The sequence below is a fragment of the Orcinus orca genome, chromosome 2, assembly GCF_937001465.1.
Source record: "Orcinus orca chromosome 2, mOrcOrc1.1, whole genome shotgun sequence".
Classification (NCBI taxonomy): Eukaryota; Metazoa; Chordata; class Mammalia; order Artiodactyla; family Delphinidae; genus Orcinus; species Orcinus orca.
Genome location: NC_064560.1, coordinates 191,285,053 through 191,298,832, shown reverse-complemented (window position 1 = coordinate 191,298,832; position 13,780 = coordinate 191,285,053). Strand labels below are relative to the sequence as shown.

General features: G+C 49.1%; 1 protein-coding gene across 1 annotated transcript; it reads left to right on the top strand.

The window, feature by feature from the left end:
• The first annotated feature begins 4,219 nt into the window (after nucleotides 1-4,219).
• Nucleotides 4,220-6,006, top strand: LOC101273149 (interferon alpha-inducible protein 27-like protein 2). The gene is made up of 4 exons (XM_004262364.4): nucleotides 4,220-4,362; nucleotides 4,498-4,527; nucleotides 5,101-5,262; nucleotides 5,786-6,006. The coding sequence occupies exons 1-4, from the start codon at nucleotides 4,356-4,358 to the stop codon at nucleotides 5,986-5,988; spliced, it is 402 nt and encodes a 133-aa protein (XP_004262412.3). The 5' UTR covers nucleotides 4,220-4,355; the 3' UTR covers nucleotides 5,989-6,006.
• Nucleotides 6,007-13,780: the final 7,774 nt, after the last annotated feature.

Below are 13,780 nucleotides of genomic sequence, written 5' to 3'. Positions count from 1 at the left end.
TGGAAAGGAATGGGGGAAAGTAGCTTTGTGGCGGAGACACCTGACAAACACTACCTCAGCCTGGTGATCAAACTCAACATTGTCAGTGGAAATACTCAAGAAGCAGTCTATAATAGGAACAGAAAAGAGTTCTATTCAAGCCAAACGAAGGACTATAGTGCGGGAAATACAGATTCAAGAAGCACTTGAGTTGTGTTCTGCCGGACTACAAAATGGGGGAGGCCTATCTAGGCAAAAAGCACGACGTGACGTAAGCTGTTTGTCGAGAATTAGGATTGGGATGGACCTAGAGTCTGTCATACAGAGTGAAGTAAGTCCGAAAGAGAAAGACAAATACCGTATGCTAACACATATATATGGAATCTAAAAAAAAAAAATGGTCATGAAGAACCTAGGGGCCAGACAGGAATAAAGACACAGACCTACTAGAGAATGGACTTGAGGATATGGGGAGGAGGAAGGGTAAGTTGGGACAAAGTGAGAGAGTGACATGGACATATATACACTACCAAACATAAAATAGATAGCTAGTGGGAAGCAGCCGCATAGCACAGGGAGATCAGCTCAGTGCTTTGTGACCACCTAGAGGGGTGGGATAGGGAGGGTGGGAGGGAGGGGGACACAGGAGGGAGGAGATATGAGAACATATGTATATATATGGCTGATTCACTTTGTTATAAAGCAGAAACTAACACACCATTGTAAAGCAATTATACTCCAATAAAGATGTTAAAAAAAGAAAGAATTATGATTGGAACTGGCAAGAAGTAAGGGTGTTTCTTAAGCAAGAATTGGTTGGGGTCCAACCAATTGCATAGTTACCAGGAGAGACCTTGAGACCACAAGGTGGCAGCTGTTAGCTGTTAGCAGATACTGTTTTGAGAATGACTAGTGGTGTCCTTGAGTTGGATACACTTCAGAAAATTCAAGTTCTCAGTGATGCAGGAATGTGTCTGGAACCACATCCACAATGGCCAGCCGGATCCATGTTGGATGCCTGAACCACAGTTCAACATCTTGTCAGAACAAAGACCGAACATGAAACATGACAGGGGTGCATTCCTTCAAGGTTTCAAAAGAGACAGTCTAGCACGCGCACATGACCTTGGTGTCTAGTTGGGGGAATCTCATCTTCAAAGGAGTACTAGCATTGATGTCACGGGGAGGGGGTAGGCATCCATCCATATCTTCAAGGTGGACATTCTAAACAATCGGGTATAACTGCATTCTTTTTGTTGTTGTGGTTAAGGCAGATATACAATGGATATTTGACAGGCCGTCCTAGTTATCATCATAAAGTTCAAGCCAAATCACATATAAGCCAAAATGACTTCCCCATACCTCAATATGTGAAAATGTCTCCCATCGACATCAACAGTTATAAGTCAAGTTGATAGCATGTACCTTCGATATACTGTGATGAGAATCGCAATTTACCTCTGTGACCTTCCTCCCCAAAACTCATAACTCAACTAATCATGAGAGGGAAAATTCAGACAAATCCCAGTGAGGTAACATTCTCCAAGATACCTGACCAGTACTCCTCAAAATTATTAAGGTCATCAAAACAAAGGAAAGCATGAGAAATTGTTACAGTCAAGAAGAACCTAAGTAGACATGAAGACTAAATGTCATGTGTTATCCTTGATAGGATCCTGGAACAGAAGGACATTAGGTTAAAAATAAGGAAATCTGAATAAAGTATGACTTTGATAATAACATGCCAACATTGGTTCATTAATTGTAGCAAATGTACCCTATAATATAAGATGTTAATAATAGGGGAACTTGGGTGCAGGGTATATTTGAACTCTCTGTACTATCTTTGCAATTTTTCCTTAAATCTAAAATCTTCTTTAAAAATAAAGTTTATTTAAAAATATGTAGTCCTTGTACAAAGACAACTACAAAAGCTTACACAAGGATATGGAAAAAGAATAAGTAGAAAGACTTATCATATACCTCGATAAAAAATCGCTTTTGCAAAAATGTTTCTCCCGGAATATTTATTCAAAAATTTAGCTCAATTTCAATCAAAATAGCAAAAAAAAGTTTTTTGAAATTAAAAAAATTTCATCTGAAGAACTAATAGGAAGGAAGAGCCAGAAGATTTTTTTAAACCTAAATGAAAATGAGCACAGATATTAAATCAAATATTAAATTTATAAACATTAAAACAGTGTGATCTTGTTGCCAGAAAAGATAGCTCATTGGAACAGAATAGAATATTCCAAAACAGGTATACTGGCATATATACAAGTATATGAATATTGAATATAAGGTTGGAATTTCAAATCAAAGAGGAAATAGAAGATGATTTAATAAATAGTGTTGGAATTTAATAAATGGTGTTTATATCTGAGCTGGTTGTCTAAGACATACATAGATATGTAAAGTACCCTATATGTACCCAACTAGATTCCATATGGATTAAATAATTAATTTTAAAAAGTGAAAAAAAAAACCCAAAATACAGGTGATGATGTATCTGATAGCTAGCAGAAATAGCCTTTTTAGGCACACAAAGGAAAAAATAATAAAGTAAAATGTTGGCACATTTGCATAAATATTAAAAACTTTTCTGTGTTAAAAAAAGTCCCCCTACCCCCTCAAAAAAAAAAGTGATGAACTGGAAACAAAACTTTGCAACGTCTATGAGAAAGGATTAAAATAGTTAAATATAAATAAATTCCTATATATCTGTAAGGAAAAAAAGTAACACTTCAACGGAAGAAAGGTCCAAGAATACTAGAAGATAATTCACAAAATAAGACCGCATAAGCCTAAGTAACTTAAAAAGGGTTTAGCCTGATTAGAAGTAAAAAAGAAATGTAAATTAAAGTGTCATCATCTTTCACCTTTCATCAGCAAATGTCTTTTTTATTTTAATGACAAAGCTAACTGTTGGTTAGGAGTAGAGAAAAATAGATACTCTCTCATACTTTTGGGGGGAGTGTAAACTGATGCAATATTTTTGGAGGACAACCTAACAATGAAGTGTCAAGTGGCATAAGACATGTACAGTTTCTGACCCAGCAATTCTTCCTCTAGGACTATATTATCAGAAAATACTTGTGAACCGTGATGTAAGCACTTCAAGCCAGGATAACTTATAGAGGAAAAATAAGAATTTAAACCCTTAAAAAGGGGGTCCTCCCTGGTGGTCCAGTGGTTAAGACCTGGCACTTCCAATGCAGGGGGCACCAGCTGGATCCCTGGTAGGGGAACTAAGATCCCACATGCTGCGCTGCGAAGCCAAAACAAAAAGGCTGGGGGTGGGGGGAGGCGCGGACTGATACATTGAACTATAGTTTATCCCCAGGACAGAATGTTTGATGACAAGCAAAAATCGTGTTGAAATTATACAAAAAGGCAAATGTTTAGGGACGGAAAACTGATCATAGGCCGCTACGGCCGGAACTCAGGGAGGGGTTGATGAGGAAGGAGCATGAGAGAATTGGGGGATGGGGGAGATGGGTGATGAAAACGTTGTGTATCTGAGCCGGTGTTTCACGACTGTGAAAGTTTGTCCAAACGCATAGAAAAGTACACTCAAAAGTTGAGCTTTGGGACTTCCGTGGCGGTCCAATGGTTAAGACTCCACCCTTCCATTGCAGGGCGTATGGGCTCCATCCCTGGTCCAGCGAAAGCAGGGCGGCCAAAAAACAGTTGAGTTTTTCTCTGTGTAAATTATACCTCAATAAATTTTACTTAAAAAAATTCTGTTGAAGGATGTTAAACAGCCTGGGGAAACAAAAACGGCCGATTAAATAAAATGAGTAATTTACAAAGTAGTGTGCAAGCGTGATTGGAACTTGGAGGTGAGGTTACACATTCAGAGAGTGACGGAGATGGGGCGGTCCTAGCGAAATAGCCTGGAAATGCACCAAAATCTACGACTGTCTCCCTCCGGAAGTGAAATTAAATTTTCTTCTTACGTTCTGTTTTTTGTTTTGTTTTGTTTTGTGGCGAACAACTCTTCTGTCATCAGGGGGCAAAATGTTACAACTTGGAACCCCGGTCCGCTTGCAACGGCTTCCAGGTGCTTTAGGGCTCTTTTCCTTTCGGTGGAGCCACCAAACAAGAGAGAACCACCCGGGGGGAGCCAGCAGAGGCGGCGCCGGGAGGAGAAGGACTAGGGGATGAAGGCGGGAGGCGGGTAAGACCGGCGAGTAGCGGTGGGAAGCGGGATGGGGGGCGGGCGAGCAGGCGCGCAGAACGTGCGTTCTTACGTTTTGCTGGGGTCGAGATGCTGCGAGACGCCGGCCGCGTCCCTAGTGGTTCTCCAGGAAATAACAGCATCTCGTGCAGCTTAGTCATTTCCTGAGCTCAGCTGCTGCGAGGAGGGCGTCGCCATGATAAGTAAGTTTCTCTTCCCCATCAGGCTGGTGGCCTGGGCAGGGGGCGGGCCTCCCAGACCCCAACCCACGGAGCGCCAGAGGACTCGCTTCTTTCCCTCACTCCCTCAATCAACTCTCTCTCTCTCTCTCTCTCAAGAACGGGCAGCTGCTGCTGCGATAGGAGGAGGTGACTTTCCTGGATCCCCACGTCGCCAGGCCTTCAGCTGGCCTGGGTCCCAGCGTGGGAGGGAGGCCTTAGAGAGGTGGCGCTGCCGGGCGTGTGAGAGCTGGTCCGTCAGCCCCACTCCGCTCCGGGAGCCACGCGGGTGAATCTTAGGGGCCGAGAGCCGTACTCGCTCGGAAAAGGTCACCGCGATCCCCGACGTAGCTGCAACTCTAGTCCTTATATGTAATGAGCATGTAGAGAAGATTTCATTTGAAACGGGGTTTGCTGCTAAAAACAGCAGTGGTTTATTGGTTTATTTCACCTCTACATTTACACAGACACAAACCTGAAGCCCAGGGTGGGGTAGTGACTTCCCCGTAGTCACCCAGCAAGTTAGAGACCCAACCAGGGGCCTACTCTAACCTACTGTCCCAAGCTGGCTCCACAGCCCCATCTTCTTTACCTTGGGACCCCTCTCCAAGCGGCTGCCTCCCGTCTGCTCCCAGCAGACAGTCCCCAGAAACTGTCAAGGAATTCCTAAGGGAGTCCACTCCCCTGAGCCCACGCCCCGACCCAGCTCCTCTCCCCCTACAGCCCTGGCCGTGGGGGCTGTGCCCGTGGTGCTGGGCGCCGTGGGCTTCACTGGGGCAGGAATCGCAGCCTCCTCCTTAGCGGCCAAGATGATGTCAGCGGCCGCCATGGCCAATGGGGGTGGAGTTGCCGCCGGCAGCCTGGTGGCCACTCTCCAGTCCGTGGGTAAGTGTCCGGGCGGGAGGAAGCGGGGAGGGTGTGACACAGCAGCACAGGATTCAGCCCAGCGGCTAAGCCGGAGGGAGGGCCTGTCTGCTTCCTCCAGTTTCGTGGGCATCAATGTCCCTGGTCCTTTGCCTCTGCCGCAGTGTCCTCCCTGAGTCCTGGGTGAGGTTTGGGGTCAGGAGGGAAGCGGAGCGGTGAGGGTGTTCTGGAAAAGAGAAGGAGGGAAGGAGCCCAGGATATGTGATAGCTGGGCTCTGGGTCTAGCCCTACCCGAATCTGACACCTGGGTGGCCTAAGCAGGTCCCCTCCCCTCTCTAGGCCTCAGTGGGGCCTGTAGCTCTTGGGGTCTGTGGCTGACTCTCCCTCTGTCTCTCACTTCCCATGAATTCACCCCCTCCCTCTGTCCAAAGCAGAGCCCTGGGGCATTCAGGACCCAGGGGAGGCATCCAGGTGGGATCTCTGGGCCTCAGGCCTCCTGAGGGGCCCCAGCACCCTTCCTGTGCTCACCCTCTGTCTCCCACAGGGGCAGCTGGACTCTCCACATCATCCAACATCCTCCTGGGCTCCGTCGGATCAGCTTTTGGGGCTTTGCTTGGAGGTGCAAAAGCGGCACCTTCTTCCTCTCCTCCAGGTGGACCCAGAGCTGAAGGGGACCAGCCAGGAGAAAACGTACCCCAAGTCGAACCTCCAAAACTCCCACTGGGTTCCGAGAAGCATGAGAAATAAAGATCATCTGCAGATGCACCTGCCTGTCTTTGTTCCTTGCAGCCCTGGGGGGTTGTGAGTTGTGAATTGGAAGTTTGGAGTTCTCCCCATCCTCCCAACCTGCCTTGTGGTAGAGGGGCAGAGGGGGGTGGCAGGCTGATCGAACACAGACTCACTTGGCAAGAGGCTCTGGTTGGTCCCCATCCTACAGGGGATGGGCTGTATAACCCAGGGCCATTTGTGCACCATCGGTGGGTCTCAGTTTACCCCTCACTCAATGATGGGGTCGACAAAGCTTCCTAGGGAGGCAGAGGTGAGGGGTAGCCAGGATGCATATCGAGCCACTGACCCCAGAGCCCTCGGCCCTTGCTCATTAATGGGCACCAGACATCCAGAGGTGAGCAGGACCCTATACAAAGTGCTGTGGGGAGGCTGACATGCAGACCACCAGGGCAAGGACAGGACAGTGTGCCAGTGTTACAGTGGGGCTCTGGGCACCTCGAGAGGAGGAGATGGAATCAGGAATGGTCACTACGCTGTGTCTGGAAAATCGAAAGGCAACTGGCATTCACCAGTTCCTTTGCGGCCGACAGGCGTTCCTGGTGTCCCCTAAGACTCCATTCACCTTCAGAGTGAGGTCTCACTTCCTTCCAGAGTGGCCTCATTTTCTGGAGTCTTTCTAAAGGATGAGATATCAGTTCTAGCACTTCTGCTTACACCCCCAATAGATAGTCTTGAGGAGGCGTCCAGCGTGCAGGCGCTGCATTCTGTGGGCCACTCGCCGACCTATCAAGAAGGAAGAGCTGCTTAGGATACAGGAAGCTGGAGAGAGCATTACTCCCACCCGACAATAAGAAAAAACCGGAAAACCTACAAAAGCGTAACTTTCCTTGAACCCCTAAGAGAGCTGAAGAGGCAGGGCCACCAGATGGCCTGAATTCTCAGGGAAGTCAGGTGCCTCCAAGGAGAGCACTGAGCCACCTGGGGCAGAGCACAGGAGGGAGGTGCAGCCAGAGCAGGCAGTGCAAGTTCAGCTAAAAACCTTAACTGATCGCTCAAGGGCAAGGATGGGCTACCATGAGCGCAGGGAACTCTGGGAGCTACAGTCACAAGGATGGATGCTTCAGGCCAACCTTAAGGTTTTTCTCCAAGGACCCTCTGGGTGCTCCCGAGGAAGACTGGAGTCAGGAGAAACTTCCTTCACTGAGGCAAGACTGGCGGAGGGGAGCTGCAGCCCTACCCCCTAGGGAACAGAAGCCTCATGCTGCTGGGGGAAGGGCAGTAAACTCTGCAGCCTGCAGAGCACAGGTGAAGGTCAGTGTAGATGGGAAAGAAAAAGGGAAAAAAACCTCTACCTCTGAATTTGGGGTGTTAAACTTTCCGGGGCTCACACAGTAAGGATCAGTCCACTACTAGGGAAGCAGGGGGAGGGGAACGCTTCTGAGAAAATCCCGCCCCCAGGCCCAGGCCTACAGCGCCTGCGCAGACTGAGGCTGGGTGGGACCACAGAGAACCCTTTTGCCCTTGCCGCCAGGCTAGCTAGTGACAAGCAACAGATGTTTACACTGCGGGTGGAGCAGGCGTGCAGAGACCCTCTCCAAGATGCACAGACCAAACGGAAGCCTTTAGCCAAGGGTTGAGCAGACACTGAGAAAAATCAGCCTCCACCGCAACCAGGGAACCCTAATTGGAAGCTGGTGGATCACAGACAGCAGCCATAGCAACAGCAAAGTCCAAACCCAGATGAACTCCTGATAAGATCGACCTCCCATGTGCAGGTCCTGGATAAATACTGTTCACCTCTGTCTCTACTGAACTTGGGCAACAGACACTGTCGGAGCCTAGCCCGTGTCCCCCGGGCATGTGTCTCCCAGTGTCCGCCTGCTGTTCCCACTGCCAGGCCCCACCCCTGAGGCCTACAAGGCTGGCTGGAGGTGTCAGGTGTTGGTCCCCCCCAGAATAGCCCTCAGCCAGTGATGGATTTTAGTTGGGGGATAAACCACCCCAGAGGTCTGCAGCAGGAGTCAGCCTCAGTTGCCCCCAGTGCAAACTTACTAATGGGCCATTTCTCAGCTGCCTGTCTTTCCCTGTCACCCCCCATTTCCCTGTTGGTGCTCTCTGGGGTCACCTCCCAAATTAACTACTTGCACTCAAATCCTTGTCTTGGGGTCTCAGCCTAAGACAGCTTCCTGCCTTCTGCTCAGGCCCCACTCAGGAGCCCAGGGGTCTGACCCCAGACAGCCACAGTGCTCTCAGATTACTCCTGAAACCCGCCTATTTTCAGGCTTCACCCATCTCCTTCCATCAGGATGAGGCACACACAGGAGGCTCCACAGTCTGTCTCATGGTCACCCACCAGGTCAGGACCCCAGATGGGCCCAGATCTGTTGGAATCCCAGCAGAGAACACAGCTCAGCTTTGGGGCTGGTCCCCAGCTGGCCTACCCTGCACAAAGCCACAAGCCAAGGGCCTTGAGGGAGATCACTCAAACCAGTGGACAATCCCTAAGTCTCTGCAATTTGTCAGGGAAAGCCTGGCACAATTTCAGTTTGAAAAATGTTCCTTCTTAGTTTCCTTTTCTGCTGGAAAATCCCTGTTACCAAAGACACTGATGCCAAAAAATATTGACTCTCTGTGCAGGACGTTGAAAAGAAATACGGAGACACAGTTTTGGAGGAATGAGGAAAATGGCTTTAATCGTTGCCTGGCAAAGGGGGTAACATAACAGGCTAGCACCTCAAGAACTGTGCCCCGTTCCCTGGGGAATAGGGAAAGGTTATATAGCCCGGGGTTCGTGGTCTTGGGTAGGTGATAAGGCTCAAAGTAATGAAGGTCTTGCATTCCTTTTCTTCTGCAAATTCATGGCCAAAGCTGGTGTCAGCTCAGCAACCGGGTCTGGTGTCCCTGAAGTTATCGGCCCCGACCTTCTTTCTTTCTTTTTTCTTTAAATAAATTTATTTATTTATTTTTGGCTGTGCTGGGTCTTTGTTGCTGCATGTGGGCTTTCTTTAGTTGTGGCGAGCGGGGGCTACTCTTTGTTGCGGTGTGCTGGCTTCTCATTGCTGTGGCTTCTCTTGTTGCAGAGCACGGGCTCTAGGCACGCGGGCTTCAGTAGTTGTGGCACGTGGGCTCAGTCGTTGTGGCTCACTGGCTCTAGTGCGCAGGCTCAGTAGCCGCGGTGCACGGCCTTAGTTGCTCTGCAGCATGTGGGATCTTCCCGGACCAGGGCTCTAACCCATGTCCCCTGCATTGGCAGGGGAATTCTTAACCACTGCGCCACCAGGGAAGCCCCATGACCTTCTTTCTGATATGAAGAGTGCTTTGAGGGAGTGTAGGGGGAGAAGAAATGCCACGTGCAAAGCGTAATTCGTATGGAGTCAGAGAGTAATCAGCCTTGTGAAGGACACGTGTAGCTACAAGTGTGTGTTAGTAGTAACAGCTAAAGAATAACCAAGATTGCTTAACTCTTTCAGGCCTGTTTATGCTGTTTCCCAAGCCTGTTCACTGTTTCCTTATTTTCCTTGGCAGAAAAGCCTCTTTTCTATTTCTGCTGCAACAACATTCGAGAGAGTCTGTCCATGGCTGGCTGGACAAGAGTTGTAATTGTTGAACTACTCTATCCCCCACGCCAAATCTCATCAATTTGAAATTGATTCATTATGAAAATTATTTTATCTTCCTGAACACAGGCCGACTGCCTTGAGAAGGCAGCTGGGACAGAGCGGGTGGGCAGCAAGCCAGGTAAAGACTCCAAACCTCCTGGAAATAACCCGCAAAGTAAATGCGAGTTATGGAAAGATGCCCGTCTTCAATAGCAGCAGGAGTTAGGGGCTTTGGATCATCTCTTATAGGTGCTTTCAACAATGTCTATGAAAACAGGGGCAGCAGTGTTGCCTGTCTTGAAATAGTGTGTGGATTTTATGTGGTGAGTCACGGGCAGTGTCTTAACCAGAGTAAATATATTTTTAATGTTATTTACTTTGATCCTCTTGTCCCAGGGCGTTCAGAATTGCTCTGTGGGTATTTAGGTTGCCCCAAAGGTGTCCCGGAAGTTGCTGTGGGGACTCAGGAGGACAGACGGTGGGGCTCCTGGGAAACAGAAGCCCTTTCTTCCCTCCCCCGGCCCAGGTGCCATGGATGTCCTGACACCTTGGTCTGCATCCCTTCTGGGCCCGCTGCACTCCCCCCACCTCTGTTTTCCAGCCTCAGACCAGCCATGCGGCCCCCTTGGTCCCTCGAGTCTTTCAGGGGGTGGGTAAGCCAGTGGTGAAGCTGCACTTCTGTCAGAGGGTGAGTGCCCCAGGGCCGAGGGTGAAAGGTGGGAGAGGGCCAGAGACGCGGGGGGTTAGTCTGCTTCCCATTTATGTCTGAGGTCTTCACAGATGTCCTATGACAGGCTCTGCCGCAGGAGCGGCTCTTGTCAACTTCGGGACCGTGTGTGGTCTGGATGAAACTTTCATTGGGCCTCCCCTTGCCAGGTGTCAGAACATGAGCATTTCTTTTCTTGGGCTGGTAAGATTCCCAAGAAGAATCTTCCTCCTTCTGTTTTGGATGTTATAACCTGGCTGCAGCGTTCTGGTGCCTATCAGTGAAGAAGACTGAGGGTCTCAGCGCTTGTGTGGAGACTGTCATTCTTACTGTGCAGCTCCTGGTGCCTCCTGGCCCAGAGACCCAACCTCACCAAAAGTAAACCTCCAGGCGTCTGCTGGAGGGGGCTACCTGGGGGTCTGCCTGCTTCCTAAATAGACATCCAGCCAGCCCTCTTGCTGCCAGTCCACCTTAATGCCAACCTCCAGTAGCCACTCCAATGGCCGAGGTTCTGGTTGTCCTAAGGGCAAGGTTGCCTCTTTCTCCCCTTCCCCCCACTGACACCTTAAGATTCAGCTTTCTCGGGACTGCTAAGTGGAACCCCGTGTCCAGGTGATTTCTGGCTTCTAAATTGTGTTACTCTCATCTTCTCTTCCTGTCTCTTTGTTGTTGTGGATTTAAGCCTTTCTTTAGTCCTTTACTGTTATTTTAGTGGGATTTTGAGAAGGAACAGGTAAAAGCAACTCTCTTTGTTGGATTGATTCTTCTGCTGCTTGCAATCAAAAGATCCCCCCATGTTCATGAAAATCTACGTTTGCTTGTTGTAAAAGACGCCCTCTTGGCTTAAACAAGAGAAGTTTCTTCCTCTGTTACTTGGTTGTGTAAGTGTCTCAGCTGGAGGGGTGGTTCTGCTCAGGGAGGCCCAGGCTCCTGCAGTCTTGTTGCTCTGCTTCCTTAAGGTGCTGCTGTCATCTGCAGGGTGGAAGATGGTCACTCCCCCACCTGCAGCAGAGCCCATGGGAAAGGGCCAAGGGGCAAGGCGGACTCACCCACTCCCCTTACGTGCATACCCAGAGAGTTGCATACTTCAGTTCCACTCACATCCCACTGGCCAGAACCCAGTCTGGTGAGCACACCTTCCCACAAGAGGACTCGGAATGCAATCCTTGGCTGGGAATCATGCACCTGGCCAAAAATCAGGGCTCTCTTCATATGCACCAGAAGGAAAGGGTAGGCATCGGGTGACTGCTAGCAGCCTCTGCCACCCTGATGAAGACAGGAATCTATCCTAGGTTCCCCACAATGAGAATTTGCCTCTGCCTCCCCGTGTCCTACTGAAACTGCACAACTCAGATGGGACTCAAATCCAGCTGAAACTGAGATTGGGACTTGAACCCACGGGCTGGGACTCTAACCCACACGATCTTAATTAAGATCACACACCTGGTCTCAGGACTTAATGAAGCTGGGGTCCTTTATGTTTCAGCACAGAAGGAATTCAGCAAGAGGCAAAGTGATAGGCAAGAAGTGGATTTATTTAGAGAGAGACACATTCCATAGACAGAATGCGGTCTGTCTCAAAAGGCAAGAGCAGCCCTGGGAGAAGCACACTCCACAGACAGAGTGTGGGCCATCTCAGAAGGCGAGAGGCCCGGAAATACGGGGTGGTTAGTCTTTATGGGCTGGGTAATGTCATAGGCTGATGAGTGGGGGGATCGCTCCAACTGTATTCCAACTGTTTTGAGGATTATTCCACCTATTTTGGCCACTGCCCAGTATTTGCCCTTTAATGGCCTCAGAACTGTCATGGTGCCTGTATGTGTGTCACTTAGCATGCTGATGTATCACAGTGAGCCTATAATGAGGCTCCAGGTCTACTGGAAGTCGAATCTTCCACCCTTTTGGACCTAGTAGGTGTGGGGGAAGTTAACAGGCTTGTTCAGGCTTCAGAGGCCATAATAGGCCTTTGACTAAAAGAAGACCCTGAAAGGAACTACATGCCGAACTGCTGGACTACGTGCAGGTCAACAGAACAGCACTAACAAGTCTTCAGAACCAACAGATAAGGAAGGGAGTAAGTCACGAAGCTCCCTCGGCCTAGGGAATCTGGCCAGTTCCCAAGGATCAGTGAACATTCTGAGACTTACGACTAGAGAGCAAAACATTTCTGATAACAGCCAGAGCTGCATATTTGCACATAAGCTGGTGATTATCAGCTTGCGGCTTGGCATTAAAAGCAGGACTCCTGGGCGTCCCTGGTGGTGCAGTGGTTAAGAATCCACCTGCCAATGCAGGGGACACGGGTTCGAGCCCCGGTCCGGGAAGATCCCACGTGCCGCGGAGCAACTAAGCCCATGTGCCACAACTACTGAGCCTGAGCTCTAGAGCCCGCGAGCCACAACTACTGAGCCTGCATGCCACAATTACTGAAGCCTGCGTGCCTAGAGCCCATGCTCTGCAATAAGAGAAGCCACCACAATGGGAATCCCATGCACCGCAACGAAGTATAGCCCCTGCTCATTGCAACTAGAGAAAGCCTGTGCACAGCAACAAAGACCCAATGCAGCCAAAAATAAATAAATAAATTTATTAAAAAAAGAAAAAAAAAAGTACAGGATTCCTTTGAGCAGTACTCTGAAGCCTCACCCATGGGGTGGCTGCGCTGCTCGGGACCTTCCAGCTGGGACTCCAGATCGCTGTTCCAGGGACTTCCCAGTGTTGCTTGGAGCTGGATGTAGGCGTTTCCCCACTTTGGTGATGTCTATACATTTATTTCTTGCTATGTTGCTTGTCCTTATGCTGTAACTTACTACTTCCAATCGGGACTCCGGATCGTTATTCAAGGGACTTCCCAGCCTTGCTTGGATCTAGATGTAGCTGTTTTCCCAAGTTGGTGATTGTAAATTCATTTATTTCTTACTATTTTGCTTATCTTCGTGCTACGATTTATAACTAGCCTCATAGACTTTCTTATCTCTTACTTAATTAAGTGTAGAGTGGTTATTTTGCCAACAATCCTCCGAACCTGAAACCTGAGAGTAAGTCTCTCAGCAAAACAGTAGGTTCTAACCAGTTTGTGTTGTATCCTCCATGGCTGTGTCATTCTTTTAAACATTGTGCCCTGCCCCCTTCCCTCCTGTTTCACTGCCCTGCAGCACACTGGGCCCCCGTGTGCAGGAACATGGTGATCAGTGGATGTGCCTGGCTTCTGACACTGGGGACTCCTGAGAGCAGGCAGGGACCCCTGGATCCACAGGGGCAGGGTGGGAGCCAGCTGAAGCCAGAAGTTTCAGGAATCCTGGGGTGGCCAGAGTATGTTCAGCCAGCTCCTGAGTGAACAACCTCAGCTGGGTAGAGAGAGAGGGGGAATCAAAGCTGTATTAGTTTCGAGTCCTGTGTAATAAATTACCACACAATCAGCAGCTTAAAATAACACACTTTTATCATCTGATAGTTGTCAGTCAGAAGTTCAGATGGTCTTGACCTTCCAGGAAGGTGGTCTCCA